We start from the raw sequence: 22826 nt of genomic DNA, 5'->3' as shown, positions 1-22826 counted from the left end.
ACCTGCTAAAAACTATACTGTATAAAATAGCAGTCTACGGTTTAAACTTACATTACTAAACTGACAGCATTTTACAACAACTCGCAGAGTAAAATTTAGTAACGTTGTGCAGGTACCGGCACCGGCATACCAAACACACTCCTACCTACTGTGTCTCTAGTGTACGGAGTTCAGATATGTCTGAAATTTCTGTGGGAAATCCCAATACATGATTTATCTTGTCCTCTTTCCACATGATTTGCTATAGTTGGAGGAAGACACAGGCTTGTCGGTGTTTTAGTTTCCACAGGCTGCCAATAGATGTTGCTAAAATTACCTTTAATTTTATATTTTTTACCACTATGGTACAATTGTCTCTGATAGTAGGACTGTCCTACAGCCATGGCATGATGTTTTGAGTTAAATTATCAAAGAATATCACTTTTTTAGCTTACTGAAGACAATATTTGCAATCGACATATTGTTCAATATTTAAACAAGTTCTACATTTGCAGAATATTCATTTGTTTAAAAAATGTGTTAGTTTACTTATCATATTTGGCATGTTGTTGATACCTATTGACCAGTGGAAACTGACTGTAGATGGCTTACTCTCTAGAACAGGTCCTACATGTACAGTATAAAATGTTGCAGATGTATGTTGAGATGGTTTTGGAAATCACCGTCCCTGAGAACTTTAAAAAAAAATCTCATAGCGACACACTTTCATTTGTTTTTATTGAGAGTAAACTTTGCACTGACACTTTCATTTACAGTTTTGGCCCCACATCTAACCTCTCTTATGGACCGACTGGGAATGTATCAAGTATAATCTATGCAAGTGCAATTTCATTTTTTATTTTTTTATTCTGAAGTGGTTGGTTGAGGAATCGTTAAAATATAAACATTATATATGGAGTAGAAAATGGCACAGGACCATTCCCTTGACACAATAAATTCAATTCTAAATCAAGAAAACAAAAAAAGGAAATAATAATTATAATAAAAGCAACACTGATCAGTCCTCCACATCTTGCCTGACAGCACTGGATTAGTGCAACACGTTAACAGCATGCTTGTGCAAATTAAAAGATCCAAGACTCTTCCATTGTGTATCCTGTTGCAACCATGCAACCTAAACAAATGTTAATTAAACCATTCCTCAGGAAACCATGTCTAAAATATTATGGGCGACACAAGCTGCCCTCGCACTTTAGCAGGCTTTATGAAATGTCTAAACGTCAGCACATACAACCTGTCCAGCACCTTCACAGTTTAATGTTCAACACGGAGAGGAAAATGTGAGTTATTTTAGGGGTTTTATCTCTTCAGTGGAGCACTCCAGACCTCGCACTTCAAACAGGCTAAAAACTCAAACTATTAATTGTAAGTGATGCATTTTAATTGCATATCACATTCTGTATAACTGGCACCTTTTGTAAAGTTGAGGGAGACATTTGAACAAAACCAGAATATCTTTACATTTGTTTGGCCTGCCATGAAAGTATGATTAAAAACACTCCATTATCATCATTTCAGTCCCAAAAGCACCAGATCACATCTCAACATAACAGGCAGTTTAATTATCTTGTAAACATTAAAGTTGGGCAATAAAGTTTAAAGATAAAGGCTGAGTGACAACCCAGGATTCAGAGTGTCATTTCCAGAAAAAAAACCAAGGCCAACTACATTTGAACAACTTTAAGATAAAATGGGTGTTAATTATAGTGGAAAGACAAATGATTTCTTTTCACATATCTTCAAAGCAGCTTTTCTCTGGGGACAAGGTAAAATAAGATACACCCGGGGTTATGAAGACAAACAATACTAATGTACATCAAGAACCTCAGTGTATGGCAACAGCCAAAGTGGTGTGTTCTTCATTATCTTTCATTAGCAACTTTGTTTAGCATGTTTAAAAAGTAATGACAGTAATAAATACAAAAATAAACAAATACGATTGAAACAAAAAAGGCACACAGACCCAACAACTCTGGTCTCATCTGGAAAAAAATGTCATTTCTATAATTAGAAATTAAAAGGATAAATTACAGTAAAAACACAACCCATCTCCCATCTATCAACTGCACTAATCATCAGTAGTGGGATAGATATGTTAAAAATGAACTAAAAGAGTGTTTACATGTTAAGTATTGTCCGATTGCTCAGTTTTCACAACAGTTTCAATGTACAAAGAGACAGACTGACTTAATATATTATTACCTTTAAAACACAAAAAGATGAATATAAGACTCTTCTACTATCATACATGACGTGATCTAGTTTTATCCATTAAATATTTGTTTGATGAGAGCAATCTTATTTTGATAAACAGTGATTACATATCAGTGACACACAATATTGTGACAATTTGACAAAGATGTTTTTATAATGTCAATTGTGAGGCCAAAATTGACATTATAGCAGTTTGTCTACATTGAAACCTGTTGTGAAAACTGATCCAAAGCAGGTGTAAAATACAGCAATAAGGATGACACAGCTCATCTCCAATAAAGACAGATCATTTTATAGAATGGGTATAACAACAAACAACAAGCACCCATGACCCCAAAGTGCCTTTGAGCAAGAATGAATTCCTATTGACTCTCGGCTGAGACTGACCATTGACTCCCCTGTTCAAATGGACAAGCCAATATCTGTTCTGTGATCACTGGAGCATTACATAAGAATTATGACTGTCATATAATCCAGATAAGCACGTTGTACTAGCATGATGTCTACTGAGCAGACAAATGGATCACACCGTTCATTGCAGCCTACCAAAAAGAAACATCAGTAGTGTGTTGGCGCTCTAACAAAGTAGGCACAGTGTGCATGAAGGTCCAAAAATCTGAATTAGGCCCTCTGATTGTACAGTACGCTAAACAAGCTCCAAGGTTACAGTTATCATGTTTGGCTCCAGGAGGCTTGTTGTTGGGTCGGTGTGTTAATAAAAGTCTGAGTATACTGTACGAGGCAAGTTTCGATTTCGGCATGATCAGCACCAAAACTTTATCCTGAACAAACGGACAAGAGAAATAAAGGAAATAAATAAAATAAGAAAAGAAAACATGTGCAGCAGTTAATGTGTTATGATATCAGTAGCTCTCCGTTGATATACTTTGCTTTAAACACTCATTTGTTTCAAAGAATAGTTGGTCTGTTTTTAGAGCAGACAAAAGCACTTAAAAAATGCGTATGACATAATCTTTACTGGACAAAGTTCGCAGGGATTTAGGTCTCCTCTAGATACAGTATAATACATACAGTAAACACTCCACAGACCTACATTTTTCATTGAGGCATCACTGTTATCTTATATTTTTCCTCTTTAGTTTTCCCAGTCTTTGATTTTCTTTCTTCTTCACTTTTATCTCTCGCTCTCTCTTCCTGTACTTGGCTCAACCTTCTTTCTACATCGTTCTGTCGCTGTCACACCAGGTGTACTTGCTCCTCCCACTCCTCAGTGGATTGGTCCCCCTCTAAGTGAAGGATAAGGTCTAAGTCTCTCTCTGTGGCTGGGGCAGTGTGTGTGGGACTGTCTCCACCTTGGGAGTGCGAGTACAGGTGTGTGTGCGCTTCGTCCAGCGACAGGTCAGCCACACACCCTACGTCCACACCCTCCTCGCCAGCCTCTCTGTTTTCGAGTTCCAGAGTGCTGGGCCGTGCCGTCTTAGGGCCCTCCGCACCCTCCGCACCCTCCGCACCTAGACGGGGACTCGCCAACCCTCTGTCTGCTTCTGGCTCGCCCTCCAGGGGCTGCCAGATAGGGGCAGGGGTCATGTCCCTGGAGGTCTGGCTCTCTGTCTCAGTCTCAGGGTTTGTGTCAGGGGAGGAGTCAGTTTCTGTGGTGGGCGGGGAGGGGATGAGGGCCAGGCTCTGAGGGTTGTTCTGGGGGTTAATGTTGTTGTTGAACCAGGCCATGATGTTGTCCAGCAGCTGGGCACTGGCTGTGGGGTCCAGGGGCTCAAGACTCTGAGGGTCACTAGGGGTGAAAGGGCCCCCCGGGGGGATCACCGGTGAAAGCAGCAGCTCCGGCTCAAGCTCTGGAGACGGGAGGCACAACTGGGCATGGGGCTGGAAATCTGATTTGGGTGGGTGTTCAAGAGCGTAGGCGGAAGGGCGCTCCTGAGTGTAAGAGCTACTGTGTTCGGGGCAGGGGTTGTAAGAGTCTGGTTTTGGGGTGCTGTCACACGTGGCTGCATATTCCCGGCTATATGAACTGGGATGGGCAGGGTTTTGGGTGCGTTCAAGTGTGCAGGAGGCAGTGTGTTCAGCCTCAGCCAAATAACCACTGGAGTGGCAGTAACTGGGATCTGTAATGGTGATATGGTCAAGCACATATGGAGTGGTCAGTGCATTCTGGTCTGGTCTATGGCTGCAGTCGCTGTAAGCTGGTTCAATGGTGTAGGGAGCAGTGAGTGTACTGTGGTTGTACGTGTGGTGAGAGCTGAGCTGCTCCTGTGTGTGTGTGTCTAGATCATAAGGAGTGGTAATGTTCCCCAGTTTCATAAGGCTGTCTCCCAGCTCCAGCAGCTCTGCACTGAGAGAGGGAGGTGGGGGAGGAAGGGGAAAGGAGTTTGACGTGGGAGGCTGGGAGGTGGAGTCTGTCCTGTTAGGGGGGCGAGGAGGATCCAGGAGAGAAGTGGGGAAGGAGGGGCCTCTGGCTCCTGGAGGACCATCTGTGTTGATAGAGTGCAAAGCAACATCACCCAGTTCTCCTGGGGGACCCAGCCTTCTCTCCTGTCCTCTGTCCAGTCCACGATCCAGCTCCACTCTCCCCTCAATCCCTCCCTCCAGGCCTCGCTCTCTGCGAGACTCCTGAAGGGACAGCTGTATGGCCAGCAGGATGTTTGGATCATCTTCATCCAGCGAGCCCAGGGCTCTTCTGCGACCCTCACTTCTCTCTGGAACTTCTGCAACACAAAATATCACATTAAAACAAGGACTGCTGGGGTGGCCTCTAGCTCACCCAGTAAGAGCGTTCGCCCCCACGTTGGCGGAGTCCTGCAGCGGTGCAGGTTCGAATCCGACCTGCTGCCCTTTGCTGCATCTCTCTCTCCCCCTTTCCTGTCTATCCACTGTCACTGTATAATAAAAGGAAAAGCCCCCAAAAAAGAATCTGCTTTGTCAAGCTTGATAACAAATTGATCCCAGCGATCAATGCCTCGGTGTGCTCGGACCAGACCAGATTCATGGAGCAATAACTTAAAATCCCATTTGCTGGTTATCTGGTGTGGTAACAAGTCAACATTTATAAATGGAGGCAGAGGATTAGGATGCAGAGTTTGTGCACTATACTGTACATGCTATACGTAAATGACAATGGTACCTATAAAGTACAACATTGAATTTATTTCCAAAATGCCCCATACTATATACACACACCTTATGCCTTTTGCATAATCCTTTTTTGTAATGAAGGGCCTTATTCGAGGCTATTACATAGTAAAACCTTTGCCAGACCTGTGCTGTCACTCCTCCTGCTGGTCTCTGGTGTGTTGCTGCCGCTTCTAAGGTTGTGCAGACTCAGCATGTCTCCTCTGCGCCGTGGCCTGTGTCTACGACGGTACTGGATGTCAGCATAATCCTGCAAAGAGTAATTCAAGCTGGGTTACTACAAAACCAACTCTAAAAGCTATGTTGAAAGTCTATTTTGCATCATGCAGGGTCACAATCGTCAGCACAGAAAACAGAATTTAGCCCATGCATATGCACAAAATGCCAGGAACTATGATTTATTACCTGTGACTGTCTCTCTCTTTGATCTCCTGCTCCTAGTACAGAGTGACGACTCCCCATCTTAACACACATAAGCAAACTAAGTCAGCTGCAGCCGCAGTCATGCATTTGCATGACCTCATACTGAAGTAGGTCACTAAGCGCAGGTTTTGGGAATAGCATTAGCTGGGCACAAACAAATAGTTAGCACATCAAAAGTTTCAGTGTATGGTGACAGTTTACCTCGGGGGAGGCAAAGCCGAGGTACTCCCAGTCCCATGATCCTCCAGGGTAACTGAAACACACAGAAAGTTTGCTCACACAGACAGACAAGATAACAGCAGATAACTTACATTTTCAGTTTCGGTGTAGTTTGTGATTCAATATTTATACTTTTTCTTTGTTTTCTATATCCCTGCCAGTGGAGGGAAGATGATGCAAACAAAACAATGAATTGTTTTAAGTATGTGTGAATGAGTTTGTCATTACTTCCTGCGAGGAGGATCAGGAGAATCGTTGGGAGCGACGCCTCGGGCCACTGACGCCAGGAATTCTTGCCTCTTCTGCTGCACCAGGCGGGCTGCACTGATTATCTTGTGGCAGGGAGTCCTCAGGTACGGCCGGTTGACCTTCTGGGCCAGATCCTCCACAACCATTTCAAGGTCCGTCTGAGAAGAAACAAAGACATGTTAACTTCCAAGAAGAGACTTGAAAATCAAATTTAAAAAAAGAATTTGCCACTCATATTTTACTTCAAATATAGACAAGATATGAGCGGAGTATATTTTGAGTATTCTTTATCTCACAGGGGATTTCATCGAATTTGTAGATTGTTTAAAGTTGTAGTCCGTTAAGATTTTGAGGAAGAAGTGAGTTAAAACAATGGTTATTGAGCATATGTCCCACTGATGAAAATGCTGCTATTTGCTGCTTTTCCAAGTAATACAATCTAAGTGTCTGGGGCAACTCCCGCCCTAAATTCAAATGCAGTGCACAGTTAGTGACACTCTTTACGTCAGTCAGTACGGGTTGCTCTCACGATCTGCCCCATGGTCTGCCCAGGTGGAGCTTGTCACGGCCAATTATGCGGTGTTCCATTGTACTCGGAAATTGGGAACTTCCAATAAGGAAAGATGCAAAGAAATGGTATGTTAATCGGGCACCTACATTTCATTACTGCTGACTCACAATGGCGAACCAACTAACGGAGAAAGAAGACAACTTCAACTTTGAGTCCAAAGAAAAATAAAGAAAAAACTAAACTCCCACACCCACTCCCACATGAATAAGTAAATACAGTATCTCAACTACAGGCTGAATTAGTAAAATTATTTGTATGGATATTAATGGTCCTCAGAGGATAAGAATGATTGTGTTGACCCCTTCACCTGTTGTCTAGCATCACCATCAGGCCAAAATACGAATCTGTGTATTAGAAACACAAAACCTAATGGTCAGATTGCCACAGAATTTACTAACAGTACTTTGTATCTCCTAACCAGTTTAGCCAACCTGTGGTCCAATGAACACAGCAGTCTTTAGGGATCACTGAAGCGGCTTTAGAGTTGTTAGTCTTGTTCATGTCACAGACATACCTGCATGAGTTCAAATATCTCTTTCTGGGTACTGCCTTGCAGCAGGAAGAAGCCGTATGGGTAAGAGCACTTCAGGACACGTCGCGTCTTCAGCAGCTCACACACACCGTCCTCAATGAACCGCGTGTCTGGAGGAGTGCCTTCACCTGGACCAAACGAGCCAGTATTATAATGCAAATAGGATTAATGTATTATGATTAAAACAAAACAAACAAAACACTCCATACACTTTCTTTCACATAAGAGAGACGTACGGCAAATAAAGGCTCTGCTCAGCTGCTCCATCTTCTCTTTAGCTGTTTTTAGTAGTTTCTGCTCCAACTAACAGACAAGACGAGAGAATACCAATGCCCAATATTTAATAATCATCAGATTGTAATGTATGTCTCAAGAAGCATTTAAATTTATTTTAGAAATTCAGCTTTGCATTGTTGTAAATGTGTGTGTATGTGTGGAGAGTGTATTACCTTATAACTGTGTTCATGGTTCTTGAAGCGAGTATAATAGTGCATGAAACGATCCAGCTCCTGAAAACTTTTGTGCTTCTTTTCTGCCTGTAACAAAAAGAAACTCGATTTTCACTCAAATGAACATGAGCTTCAATAATGTTTCATCTGACAAGTTATGGGGAAGTTCTTGCAGGTGGAAATGTGAGCAGTTAAACGTATGTTGATGCGAATATATTTTGTGTGCATGTTTTTATCAGTGAGAGCATGTGTGTGTAAATACCTCCACAGTCATCTCCTTGGACTGCTCCTCTAGCTGTTGGATGACCTCATAGCGAGTACAGCGATAATAGCCTCCTGTTGATGAGCTGTGCTTCTTCCACTCCTCCAGACATATCCAACAGAAGTCATACTTACACTACAGAGAGAGAGAGAGCAGAGTTAATTTTAACCAAAATACAGTAAATAATGAAATAATAATATAGAATTATTAATAGTCTGTGACCAAAACTCAGTATCTACACAAATGATGACAAACAGATTAATGTGTATACCTTGGCACACTGCATATGATTGCAGCCCTCATTCTTCTGAATGGGCGACTTGCAGTTGGCACACGGTTTTGAGTTTGTCAACAGCCACAGGCAGTTAGCAGCATCCTCATAGGCCTCACCCACACCTGCCACTGTGGAAAGCACACACACACACACACACACACACGCAAACACACCCACACACACACCCACACACACACCCACACACACACACACACACACACACACACACACACACACACACACACACACACACACACACACACACACACACAAACACACATTAGCAACATCTCATTTGTCCAACACCTGCCCTGCAGATACACCCTCCAGCACACACAACTATCGATCACCTCAGAGCCTGCTACGTTATTAAAGTATATTAGACATATCCTGGTAAGTTGTCCTGATAGCTGCGGTTAACTGCCTTGTTGTAGTGCCAGTGCTAAAATGATCCTCAGTAACACACAGTAAAACACAAACAACACAGAAACAGACTTACACTCCTCAGGCTTCATCTCTGTGACTTTCTGGAGCCAGTTCCTCCACATCTGACAGTCACATGGCTCATGGGCCTCGCCAAGGCACTCCCTGCAGACAGGGAGGGTGATAAACAGAAAATGAGGTGCAGTAAAATACAATAAACTGACACTAAAGCAGCGTGACAACTTGTAAACTAATTCATAAAAAGGGGTAGCAAAAAGAAGAAAACAAAAAAAGCACACAAGACGTTTCCTGACAAAAAAAAGAAGAAATTGTTGTCTTGCATACATTTTTTGGTCAACAACACAGTAGGCATCGGTTGGTATAAAAATCTGACGGTATGATAACCTTCAGAAAAAATATCAGTTTCCTGGTATTGCAATGACAGCTATAAATTCATTTCATTTTTAAACACACTGCACACCGGCAGGGACGAGGATTTCTAAAGTGCACTTTCTGTCCTTACCTTACCTTAGGAACAGTATGACAGAAAATGTTAGTGGTTTTGAAACCTTGACTTTTTCAAACCTCGGTACACCTTGAAACCGGTAACCGGCCCATGCCTACAACACAGTGGCCTCTTCTTCCAGCTGTGTTGAGTGTGCAAATATGTGTAAACAGCCAATAAATCATGAAGTGTACCAGCAGAAGAGGTGACCCTTGCCACAATCAACAGCTGGGGAGGGCAGCAGGGGGAAACTGTGTGGGTCACTGTCCCCGGGGCCTGGTCGGGTGAGCCGCACCGCCCGCTCACAACGAGCTGCAGGACACCATCGGATAGCAGGATTGTTCTCCACAAATGCCTGCAATGGGTGGGTGGGGGGTGGGGGAGAGAGGGTGAGGACACAGATATAAAAAGGAATAGAAGCAGTAGTGATTGGGAAATGCCAATAAAAAAACAGGAACAAACAAACAGAAACAAAGACAAATGTATACAAATATGCAGCAAGAAAACGGTCAAGGTTGCAAAGACACACAAAATAAATTTACAGTTGGATGAAAAGCATTCCTTTAGCTGTGGTGAGCCTAAATAAGAACATGAACATCAATATCTATGAGTGTGGGGTTTTTTTTGTGTATTTTTTTTACCTTGATGTCAAACTGTAGATATCGCTGGTCCATCTCTCTGGAAACTACGCTTTCTATCACATGCACCGGCACCAACTGGTAGCACTCATAGGCCGGGCAGAAGATATTGTGTGCATCACCCTCCTGAATCTTTACATTGAGGAACCTGAGAGACACACAAATGCACACACACAGAAAAATTGATACATAAATGCTCAGACACATTGAAGTATGCAGAAATATTTACACACACAGACATGGGTCCCTACCCTTCCCAGCATGCTCTGCAGAACTCGTGTCCACAGGACATGTCCACTGGATCTTCAAACACTGAGATAGAGCAGAGACAGATTCCACACTGCAGGGAGACAGAAGATAAACAGATGATTGTATGTATGTATGTATGTATGTATGTATGTATGTATGTATGTATGTATGTATGTATGTATGTATATATGTATATATATATATATATATATATATATATATATATAAAAGAAGAGCAATATAACAGACCTGCAATAAATCCTACCTTTGGTAAAATTTTATTAGATTTTATTATTACCATCATGTTGTGATATTACGGTCATCCAATATTATTATCTCATTTTTCCAAAAGCCCACACAGCTCCAACATGCTTTTCAAATAATATTAAATCCCATGCATCTCCTACAATACAACCCAATGTCATCTTCATGTTTAAGGAGTCTAACAACTTCAGGTCTGAACACTTTGATGCAAGTAAAACATTTGCAGGCAGACAGCGAGACAGGTACTGGATATGTAATTACACCTGCATCAACAGCAACAGTGGACTAGAGGCTGATGCTTATGTACAACATCAAAGAGTAGAAAGAAGAAAGAATTCTTATTGCTAGAAAGAGGACAGATGACCTCCTTTGCTCTGGTAAGTTCAGACATCAACCTTGTATATTGTATAATAAAACAAATGAGACAGTTCAACTAATAAGACAAGTTTGCAATATCTTTTCACACTTAAAGGTCCCATGACATGGTGCTCTTTGGATGCTTTTATATAGACCTTTGTGGTCCCCTAATACTGTATCTCAAGTCTCTTTCCCGAAATTCAGCCTTGGTGCAGAATTACAGCCACTAGAGCCAGTCCCACAATGAGCTTTCCTTAGCATGTGCCATTTCTGTGTCTGTAGCTATTGAGGAGGAGAGAGGGGGGGCAAGGTTGAGGGTGGGGGTGTGGCCTTGACCAACTGCCACTTTGCTCGTTTGAAAGCCATGATGTCACTCTCTCTCTCATGGGTGGGCCAAATTCTCTGGGTGGGCAAAGCAGAGAAAGGGGAGGTAACCTTGCTCCTTATGACCTCATAAGGAGCAAGATTCCAGATCGGCCCATCTGAGCTTTCATTTTCTCAAAGGCAGAGCAGGATACCCAGGGCTCGGTTTACACCTATCACCATTTCTAGCCACTGGGGGACCATAGGCCGGCTGGGGGAACCCATATTAATGTAAACAAACTTCATAAAGTGACATTTTCATGCCATGGGACCTTTAAGTCATGTCATTCATGTCCTCCGTGAACACATGGCTCTCATTTAAATACAGGGGATATTGTGGTCTAAGGCAGGTTTTACATTTAGGTAGACTGAAATCCAACAGGACACTGATAACTGCACCGTTTACTACATTTAGCTCCCAGGGGAAATATCACTATGATTTTAATCAACTAAATAATTTGCAAAAGTAGGTTTTGTGATTGACTGTGGCATCCGGTGACTTTCCCGCGCAGAAACTCGAGTGAAGATAATTACCTCTTCTATTTTTTACCACCTGGCTACAAGTAACTGCGTGGAGGAGGGGTAGGGGCGGGTGCGCGATCACTTAAGGCTTGTATCATGTGGACGTGCAGACAGTTTTGTTTTCATTACTTGGAAATCCTCATGGGGGCGACAGAAACTACACACTATAGCTTTAATATAACACAAATTTGCTGCATCTTTAAAAAGTTAATTAAAACACTGATGCCAGTTAAAAAATCATCACTGGATGTCTCACCGAAGACAGGCCCTCCTCTCCAGGTGTGAGGCAGCTGTCGGTCGGGGAGGTGAGGGTGAGTGTGAGGGGTGAGCGCGGAGTCCTAGGGGTGCGAGGTGAGGGTAGGGTGTCCCATGCATTGTAGCCGCTGGGTGGTGGGGTTGGCATAGTCACACCTGAGCGCTGGCAGCAGCCATCAGCGTCTGACATCCAGGCTTCCAGAAGCTTTTCTCTGTCCCAGTCTAAAGGGGAGAGAGCACACACACACACACACACACACACACACACACACACACACACTCTATGTATGCTATACTCTATATTTCAATCACAACAACAGTGCTGTGAGGGTTTGTGAAGGTCTCATGAATATTAACTTCAACACACCATGTGCTCGGAGCAGGGCCTCTGCAGTAAAGAGGGGGGCTTGCAGCATGTCTGCCGTCTCTACGATCAGCATGTCCTTTAGCCTGCGCAGGTCCTGAAGCTTCAGTCCCTCATAAGGCTGAAATGTTAGGGAGATACAGAGAAAAATAAAAGAAGGGGAAGGTCCAGCCAGCAAGAAACCCCCAAACGATCTCGTAATTGTGGTCTCACCTCTTTGTATTGCAGCAGGTTGGTTTCACCATGTGCGTCTGCGTTTGACTGCTGAGCTGAAGAAGAGAAAACCATCTGGGACTCCAGGCTGAGAGCCAGCTCGGTGTGGTGATGCCGCTCGGCATGGTCACATGGCGTCAACTTGTCCTCATCCTCAACAAAAAGGTCCGCCTCACTCTGGATTAACAGCTACAGGGAGGGAGGAGGGGGGAGAAAAGAGACAACAAAAGGAATGGGAAAAAAAAAAAAAGAGAAATGGATAATGGAGAGGAACAACAAATTGAAGGAACTTGTAACAAAAGAGAACAAAGGAAGTGAGAGGCAAGAGAATACAAGAGGAAGAGAAGAGAGAAAGATGTGATGGCAGAAAACAGAAAAGAAATACAATAAAGGGAAGTAGACAGTGACGTGTGAAGGAAGAGGGACACAGATAAAAAAAAAAAAAAAAAAAACGACAAGGAGAGGAAAGGGAGCAAATACAAGAAGAGTCAAAAGGAAGTTTAGTCAATTGGAAAAAGATTGACGTGTGAGAAGACAGTTTTTGAAGAGGTGAGTACAAGAGAAAAGAGAGGGAATGAAAAGAAATGCGTTTTAAACTTTTTAACTTAAAAGGATAATATCTGGGATTCCCTCAGGCGGCTCAAACCAGACTTGAGCTCAATTTTCTTTCAATTCAGGAAGTGGATTTTCTTCCCAATTCAAAAGCTGTAAAATCTTGAAAAACAAGGGAGGAAGCACTACTTGGATCTGACAATAATGCAACACAGAGCAGATGCTCCTGATGCAAGGCGTGGCACAATACTGTCTAGAGATTTTACAGGATGTAAAATCAAATCCAATCACCCAGAGCACAGACAGATCCGCCATAAACAAAACAATGTCCTCCTAATGCGAGTTTGAGTTCCAGAGGGATCCGCACAATTTCTCTCACCTCTACGCAGCTCTTCATGCCTGCAGCAGCAGCATAGTGTAGACAGGTGCTGTGGTGATTGTCGGTGGCGTTGACATTGGCCTTCTCATACTGGCCTCCCTCCAGCCTGGCCCCCGTCCAGCTCAGGATCATCTGGCAGCGGGGAAACCCACAAATACACACACATTATTTGTATGTCATCTTTGTAAACACACTTTTTTTCACAACATGCATGTTTGTCCGTGTGTTTGCGTGTTTGTACCTGCAGGCAGTCGGCACGACGTTGCTCGTCCCTCTGGGGTCGGGCCAGTCGTGGCGACAGTGCTCCCTCTGGCAGCAGCAGGATTTGCGGGCCTTGGCACAGCACGTGAAGGCACGTCTCGTTGTGCACATTGCGCTTGTTGGGGTTCCCCTCTTTACTGAACAGGAAGGACCTATACGATGCAGGTAAGTAAGAAGAAATTAAAGGTCCAATATGTAATATTTGTACTGTAATAAATCCAAAAATGACACCAATGCCTCATCAGATATTAAGGAAACATGTTAAACTGAAATACTATCTTTTCTGACAACAATGCTAATGTCAGTATTTTTTCTTTTTGAAATTTACATTCCGTGATGGAATTTATGTTTATGTTTTGATCTGTGTGTTGTTATCAACGGCCCAGTTTGACAGCCAGGCCGGGTTGCCAGATATACCTGTAAAAACGTAAACCCAGCGCGCTACAGCTGTAACGGTAGTACAGCCATGAAAGCAGCAAACAAACGAACAGGATCAACGGAGATAGATTCTACATGACATAAAAAAAAGAAACAGCATGTTTCTAACAGTTGCGTGACCAGAGACGTAACAACCCCCTGGTAAATATTGGAGATGTATTTGAAAGATGGAGACAGCTTGGATCCCAAAAGGACGCAGAGTTGGCTTATTTTCTCCCGAACCGGTAAGCATTAGCTTCAGGCTAATTTATCACAGCTACTAGGGACGGGCATTTTTTGTCATTTCAACATTTGTGTACTCACATTGAATTATATAGCTAGAGTAACCGAGTTGGTTACTTGCAAAAACAATTGAGACATAGCCAGTAAAGTGATCCCGACTGGTCCTGGCTAACGCCGCCATGCTAATCCTGCTAACTGTTAACGTTACCGGGAGGACCAGGCAAGCAGCCCATGGCTGTTTACAGCGTGTAGCCTCTTCAGCGGCTGGAGCAGACAACGGTGAGTTGGGGGCCTGTAAATGAGTTTGCAGTGTGTTTAGCGATTGTTGCCGTAATTCTAAGCCAATGAAGTGTGTTCCATCGGCAAGGTAATGGTATTTTTAGCGTTTCGTATTGTAATTCTAAGCCGAGGAAGTGTGCCTGACTGGCGTGTGGAGAGGACAGTGAGGTGGTTGTGTTTTTAGCTGTGCTGTGGAGTAATGTCTGGCTATGTGAGACTAGCATCTAACGTTAGCTACTCCGCTGTGCTGTGGAGTAATGTCTGGCTATGTGAGACTAGCATCTAACGTTAGCTACTCCGCTGTGCTGTGGAGTAATGTCTGGCTATGTGAGACTAGCATCTAACGTTAGCTACTCCGCTGTGCTGTGGAGTAATGTCTGGCTATGTGAGAAAAGCGTCTAGCTACATTGTTGTGAATGCTGCGGTCTCAGCCTGGCCACCCCTGTGAACTTCGAGTCTGGGCAGGAGGGGGCGGGGGAAACGACTCACTCTCCAGTATTTTGAATTGGTAGTGCAGTAACTATTTTAACCGCTAGCTGCCAGTATTACACACAATATTACATATTGCACCTTTAAATCAAATAGAAAAAGGAATAAGGACAAAACTGAGTTTAGAAGTGAGGTGGTAAGAGATGAAAGAACAAACGACAACAGAAAGAAGGCTTAAATCAGAGGGTGAAAGGGAAGGTGAAGTGAAGCATACTTCAGAGAAAGACAGATGTGGACGAAGGAGTACAATGGAGGGTTGACATGAGAATGAAGTATGGCAGTTTGATGGATTGTGAGATGAGTGTTGGTGGGTAAGAAGAGCAGTAGAGGGGGGGGATGGCGGAATATTGACTATTTCTGTTTAACATCTCGGAGATAATGTGTGACACACACAAAAAAATACTGAGGGAATCGCCGTTCCTGCTTTTGATTTTAATAGTCAAAATCCAAATCTCATTGCGATTGAAATCGTGAAACCCTACTTCTACATTATCCTAATGCAGCTGCACGTTAAACTGTAGTGAAAAGTTTGCTTCTTTTTCATCAGTGGTATAACACGAATAGTTGAAAAGACCTTCTAGTTCACAATAATGTAAGTTCAACAAAGAAGAAAATAACAGGATGTCATAAGATTTCCACTGGTTGAATACACAATAAATGTTGTAAAACCTCTCCCTCGCTGCTCCCTCTGCAGTAGCCACTATTGAATTAGTGTTTGAATGTTTCCTTATTATGTAGCCTTCCAGCCTTTCTTCCACTGCTGTCCCGCTTTTCCACTTTTGACCTTCTTATCCTGTCAGCCACAAGCCCCTGAAGCCTCCCCCCTAATGACAGTGCACTGCCAATTCACCCACAGAGCAATAATCACTAATTATTCTCCTCTCAACACCCCCACCTCTACAAACACATACAGGCACAAAGCCCCATGTTCAGGATGGATGGCCCTAATATCAGTCTACTAAAAAAACAACATTATGTTTTGCTGCAATTTTCGAGTGTCAAAGCTGTTCAGACTGTACAGTAATTTGACGAGGGCAGGGCAGAGTTCAAACGCTTCACGCTGAACAACAACAATTAACACTGAAATTCTGAATTTGTTTGTAGTGTGTGTGACCAAGAAGGAACCAAACCTTTCCAATAGCTTGAAGACATGCACACGGGAATAAAAAAAGTTGCTGTAGGTTGACAAAGTACATCTGCTTTATGTCTTGGCCTTCTTCAAACAACAGGAAATCAATTGTTCACAATAAGTAACCAAGTCACTGTTGTTATTTACATATTTCTGACTGTGTTGTGGAGGAAGGGTTACACTTCCTGAACTACACCCATTTTTCTTGTAATAGGTCTATTTGTGATTTCCCAGTTTGCACGTCTCATGGGATTACTATCCAATCCAACCCACGGGATCTAGAAGAGGGTGAATATACATACTGTACAGCAGAATCCAAAAAACAGGACTCTGCATCTAGCAGCCCACGCCTGTCCTCTATGAGTCTTTATTTTGTCTGAGATTTCTCGGCCATCTATCTGCTTGCCTCTTTCCAATCGAGCTATTGGTACAAAGAAGCATTTCCTCTGATACTTATCAGGAGCAGAACGCTGGGTTCAGCACGCCTCTCTGGCCCATTATAGGTTAGTAGGAAGGGACACAAATAGCACACCAATTGATTCACTGTGTTTTATTCACAAACTCGGACACATTAAGCAGTTGTGGAGTCATAGTTTCCTCCCCTCAAAGCACACACATGCACGTGTGCACACATGCAGATGCACAGATAATTGACTGGCCTTTTCAAACGGCTTCCTCTGACCCCCCCCCGTAATCATGGAAAGAAAGGGCTAAAGAGAGGAAGAGTGCGAGGAGGAGGTAAGGACGGCTATTGAGTCACTGAATCAGCTGTCTTGGTCATGGCCAGCAGCCTTATTATCTCTGTAGGGGGTAAAAGTATTTTTTAGTTTGACCCCTTTTGTTTAGGTTGTGTTAGACTCAGTGACTCCCCTCTTTTGTTTCTCTTGAGACATTATTCAAGGTAGGGTTTGCTGTTGTGTACACCTTTTTCAAGCAAGTATGCATGCAATGAAAGGCCTTACAGCACAATAGCCATGAAGTAAATTCAAATCGGTTAACACTCAAAGTGGCACTGCAGCGATTTAGAAATGCACTTTCATTAAGTTGGGGGACCAGAAGCAGAGAAATCCTGACTTTTTAGTCCCTAGAGTTTCTAGAACCTCTCTGCTTCCTAAATGTCAAGGTTTTTCAAACTCTGCCCCAAGTATGTACCGCATGCTTTCTAATATAAATTTGAAGTCTAAATCAAGAGATAGAGACAACCCTGATGACATCATTAGAGTTATTTCCTCAGACTTTAGAAACCTTCCTCCAGAACCCCATCAGACCATTATACAGATGTTTTCACAGGCTGAATAGTCCTCCTCATGACGAGCACACTGAATTCCATGTGTAAAATGTGCCCTTTTCATGTCTGCTTCTTGTTTACGTTGTCACAGTTGCTCATTCTAGTTTGTTTTTGAGGCTTTAGTTTGCAGTTTTTTTAATCAGTGTCTGTGTAGATCTAATTTTGTCTGATTGCCAGTGATCCTCATGGCTAATGCACATCTCCTGTGTCTGGCATATGTCAACATGACTTTAGTAGTCCTCTTTGTCTTAAAAACACAATTATGAAAATGATGACTCTCAGAAATATATTAAAGCTGACATCCTGCTAATTGTTATTCACTTGCATAACTGTATTTGATAACTACTTAACAACACTACAGGCTGCAGCCTCATAAATTACTGTTGAATTCAATCAACACCTTTGACATTCTCAACCAATCCAAACCAAAAAACATGTTTGTTTTTGTACCTGAGCAGACGTGTCATGGCGTGGCGGCACACATAGTGCAGGGGCGTGTTGTGCTGGTACTGCTCTCCGTACGACGCATTTGGGTCCAGGCCGTCCCTGAACTGAGGGTTGCCCTCGTACAGCTGCCAGGCCAGGGCCTCATCACCACCCACCAGGGCCTTGCGGAACTTGGTGGCTGTGTTGCCCATGGCTTCAAGCTTGCAAAGGGCCGCCTAAAGGGAGCTGTGGCAGATGCCCGTCTGCCTGCCTGCACCTCCTTCCTCCTCCTCTTCCTCCTCCCCCGTTCACCACAGGTCACAACTTAGAGCAACATGGTTCAGTGTTTTCCTGCCCTGTAAGTAAAAAGCGAGAGGGGAAGATTGATTAGGAGGAAAGAGGGAAATGAGGAGAGCAAAGAATAAGAATGAGTGGGAGTAAGGAAGTAGGTGAAGGTAGGAAAAAAGAGAGAAAACCAAGACAGAAGTCAGGAAGTGAAGAAGTAGGGAGACAGGTGGAAAGGAGAGAGAGAGAGAGAGAGAGAGAGAGAGAGAGAAAAAGCAGCTGGATTAATCAGGCCATCCATCGATCAGCTGATGTGTTGTGGTGAGGATGTTATCTTACCACTTAGGGGAAAACGGAGGGAGAGAGGAAAGAAGATAGAAGACAGAGAGATAATTATAAAGAAGGCAGGCAAGAGGGGTTGGGTTGATATCCAAGCCATCGACTAGTTAGTCAGTTGATGAAAGACACGGTCAATATTACCACAGTTGGCCACCCCGTGTTTGTGAAGAATTACCCACATAAGGCTGTTAACATACTTTTATGCTACTGAAGATATTAGAGTTTGAGTGTGTGTTAAACTGTGCAGCACTAATACGCTGTGCCAAAACCAGTTTTACTTTGCCTCTCAGGCACTAAACCAAAGAATCACAGCTATGGCTGTTAAGTTTACTCTTCCTGTAGCAGCTTATAAACTTCCTGTAGATTCACAAGTTATCATAATCTTTTATTATCTTCCTATCAATTATAAATTTACTTAAATGACAAGAATTTGTAATGAAAAAAAAAAAATACAACATGCAATACAAGAGTAATGTGTGGTGAAACAAACAAACATTCTTTCTTGTCACATAATCAATATCTTTATCAGTGTACGGTGTTCTGCTTCATTTCCTTTCTTGTCTTGCACACGCGCACGCACACGCACACGCACAGTTAAGAGTATGCGAGTGCATGTGTCTGGGAGTGTGTATTGGGCAATTGAGGGTATCATTACAGTCTTCATTCTATGGCCATCTGTCTGGCCCTCACAAAGAGCCTCTTTTAGCCCGGCTACAGTTGGCCGCAGGCTGGATGGGCTCTGGAACATTTGAATAGCGTGGCTGGCTGCCTCCCCTCCTCTGCCTCCCATTTCTATGCAGTGACAGACAGGGAAACACACACTGACAGACGGAGACATACGGCCCGCGCAGAAGCTGCAACCACTGGCAAATAATAGCCAACATCTTTTACGTTCTGCTCCTGTGATGCATGGAGCAGTGTGAGTATGTGTGTGTGTGTGTGTGTGTGTGTGTGTGTGTGTGTGTGTGTGTGTGTGTGTGTGTGTGTGTGTACAGTATATATCTAAAGGGGTGGTGGTGATGAGGGGGGTTACTATAGATAATAGGTCAGTCTGTCTGCTTGGCTCTATGTTTTGTGCACACTGGTTTACTTCCAGTTCACTTCACTCCTCTGTGTATCTCCGCCAGTCTCTCTCTGTCTCTCATACTAAATAAGGACAGGAAGTCTGGACATGGAGGAACTTTGGAATTTCAGGGAACGCAGGGTTTGTACTTGGCAGTGACAGTGCAATTATCTACTATTACGAAAGCTCTTTGAGCCTACATGTCATTCTGTGGTCGGGAGGAGTGAGGCTAAGAAAGTGTTTCAATCCATGTTGACTGGACACTAAATCTATTAGCCGTAAATCCAGACAGGAATAAAAAGGTATATTTATGAATTATTGAATTCATAAACTTTTTTGATTTAAAAATTGTATTATTAAAAAAATTAACAATTTTATGTTACACTGGTACCACAGTTCTACACATAACAGGCCTCTTGTACACATGGTATTCCCCATTTTAGGCAGTGTGATAATCGAGACTTAATGACTCATGAGCTCAAGAATCCCAAACACATGAATGTTGTCTGGAAATGTTTGTCGGATGATTCCTGCTGACAAGAACTCAAGTCATGGCACTCTTGGTTTCTCAAGAACCCAGCCAGAAATACACACATTAGACAAAATTCAACATCACTGGGTGTAACTGTCTTGGTGCTTTCCATATGTATAGAAAAGGGTTCACACTTTAATGGTTAGTTTATAAATCGATTGACAGAGAAACCAATCTGCAACTATTATATAACTTTCCAAGCAAAAACACCAATAATTCTCTGGTTCCAACGTTTCTAGTGTTAAGATTGCTGCTTTTCTCTTTAAAAAAATAGATTTAGGTTTTGGACTGCTGCTTTAACAAATCAAGCCATTTGAATACTTTACCTTGTGCTCTATCTAGGAAAGTGTTTCTGACATTTTATGGACTAAACTATTAATTGATTAATCAGGGAAATAGATTTAATGAGATTAATACAGTAAATATCCATTATTTGCATTGTAGTAAAAAATTAACAATTATTTTCTTGAATAAATGCTTAACTGTTTGGTCAATAAAAGTCAGATAATGGTGAAAAATACCAGCAGTCCAAAACTCAAAGATATTCATTTAACAGTGATATAATAACAGTAAACACAGCAAATCCGCACTTTTAAGAAGATGAAAATTGAGAGTGGCAGTTATGTTTGATAAATTAGCCTACTAATGATTAAGTCATTACAAAAATAGTTGCCAATTAACTTTATGCCAATCAACTAACTGACTGACCCTTTCAGATATAATCAAAACAATTATTGCAGTCCTACCAGGGGTGCTGTCTGTCATATCTAGATATTAATATTATACTGATATGTATCTCAGTTTTACGTTTTAACAGTCCTGCAATGATAAGCTAAAGCTATGACTAACGGTAGACTTTACTAAAGTACATGAAGCATTTAAGCCCTACCTGCTAGCACCTTAACAGTCAAATCTACAGTTACTACTTTCACTATTACATGGCTTTAAAACAAATACCACCCATTGTGGTACATTTACAGTTATCAAAACGTGCTGTCATCTGATAGACATCAAGTCAGACACCTCAAAGTATGGACATACTTCTGTATAAACTGACAAAACCAGTTTGTCAAAAGAGATATGAAACTTCTATGGGGGAGCTAAAGTCAGACAAGAGCTGCATAGTGTAAGTTACTTCAATAGCACTTCGGCATTTACCAAAATTAGCTAGGTCACCGTCAATCAGCTCCATATTCAGGTCAGACCTCGTGTGGTTATCCCTGAAGAAGTGTGTCAGCATGAAATGGAGCACAAAACAAACAGCAGCCGACTTCTCTGTGTATGTTTCTGTCCATGCGGCCCCTCGGTTAAAGCTCCTTTGTTCAACACACTGACAGTGTCTGTGTGAATTACTAACACAACAGGAAAGCGAGTGTTAGGTGCAGGTTTTTCGAAATACTGCTGATAAAAACGATTTACCTTGGGTGTTAACGTTTTCTCACGGCTGTGACGGCGCCATGGGAAAACGTTAACACCCTAAGCAGACTAGCTACCTTTCTACCGTTGCCGAAGCTAGCAAACCTGAGGTACACGTTAGCGCGTTATCTTAGCCTCAACTAACGTTACCTACAGCAGGACAACATCAAATCTCCGCCGTTTTACTTACACGGTCGTTTCACTTGGTCACTAGTCGCACATTCGGGAATTTTGGTAAATTGCGGGCCATTATCTTATCACTGTCATTCGCATCCCCGGCTGCTTTTCCGCTGAACCATCCTCTCTGCCACCGGACCCGGCGGGGACGCTGATGATGCTGCTGAGAGCGGAGGGGCGAGACTGACTGGATCGCTAAAGTATGTTGTTGTGGCTGACAAAGAGAAAATCGTACTGCGCATGCTCGGGACCAACTGTCATACGGAGAGCTCTCACCTGATTGGTAGGTTGTCTGAGTTCGTTTGGTGTAGCTACTGTTTTCATTTTTTTGTGAAATTGTATTTTAGCTGCTATTATAACAGGTGCGTTTTAATATGTGTATATGCTATATGAACATAAACTTAAATTGACCCCCCCACCATGCGTTGTATTAATATATATTATAGTATTCCCAACCTTTTTTGGCGTTTGTGACTCTTGATCCAGCAATCCCTTGAGGTCCTGACCCCAAGGGGAAGAACCACTGTATCTTATCACTGGCATGTTAACTACTGATGTATTAATTTATAACCAACATTTTATGTTGTTGAAGATCTTTTTAACTGGGGAGGATAATATATAACTCCCATATATTTAATAAACTAAACATTTGTTTTGCATATAAAATAGCCTCTTTATCTGCAAAGTAACTAGTCACTACAGCTATCACTATTGTGGAGTAAAAAGTACAATATTTGAATCTGAACTGTAGAGTAGTAGAATTATAGGTACAAGGATAATACGTAGTTGAGTAGGCCTACATTTAGTTAGTTATATTCTTCCACTCGTCTTCCATATTCATATATAAATTCATGAAATAATCATTACACCAAAAACGTGGTCAGACTTAAGACTTTATTAGTAGTGACAACAACAATACAAAAGACATAAACGTGGTCAGACTTAAGACTTTATTAGTAGTGACAACAACAATACAAAAGACATAAACGTGGTCAGACTTAAGACTTTATTAGTAGTGACAACAACAATACAAAAGACATACAATTTTACAAATACTGGAACAATGTTATTATTGGTCCTTAAAGTTAAAAAGGTGCAGA

The 22826-nt window shown here is 42.4% G+C and overlaps 1 protein-coding gene across 3 annotated transcripts; it reads right to left on the bottom strand.

Moving 5' to 3' along the window:
• Nucleotides 1–698: 698 nt before the first annotated feature.
• LOC114568001 (ankyrin repeat and IBR domain-containing protein 1) lies at nucleotides 699–21931 on the bottom strand. Of its 3 annotated transcripts, none has more exons than XM_028597321.1 (21): nucleotides 21740–21931; nucleotides 17939–18270; nucleotides 13624–13795; nucleotides 13383–13514; nucleotides 12452–12640; nucleotides 12242–12359; nucleotides 11876–12096; nucleotides 10116–10204; nucleotides 9868–10012; nucleotides 9421–9581; nucleotides 8798–8886; nucleotides 8296–8426; nucleotides 8025–8159; nucleotides 7763–7849; nucleotides 7550–7616; nucleotides 7296–7441; nucleotides 6190–6368; nucleotides 5944–5995; nucleotides 5725–5781; nucleotides 5446–5569; nucleotides 699–4895 (listed from the first exon to the last, which is right to left on the bottom strand). In XM_028597321.1, exons 2-21 carry the CDS (start codon nucleotides 18124–18126, stop codon nucleotides 3412–3414), a joined length of 3966 nt encoding a protein of 1321 aa, XP_028453122.1. In that variant the 5' UTR covers nucleotides 18127–18270; nucleotides 21740–21931; the 3' UTR covers nucleotides 699–3411. The 3 variants fall into 3 exon arrangements, with proteins under 3 accessions (XP_028453122.1, XP_028453124.1, XP_028453125.1); XM_028597323.1 differs by having other exon boundaries at nucleotides 8296–8420; XM_028597324.1 differs by lacking the exon at nucleotides 5725–5781.
• Between the last annotated feature and the right edge of the window lie 895 nt (nucleotides 21932–22826).

The sequence above is a fragment of the Perca flavescens genome, chromosome 14, assembly GCF_004354835.1.
Source record: "Perca flavescens isolate YP-PL-M2 chromosome 14, PFLA_1.0, whole genome shotgun sequence".
Lineage (NCBI taxonomy): Eukaryota > Metazoa > Chordata > Actinopteri > Perciformes > Percidae > Perca > Perca flavescens.
This window is presented reverse-complemented; position numbering and strand designations above follow the sequence as displayed.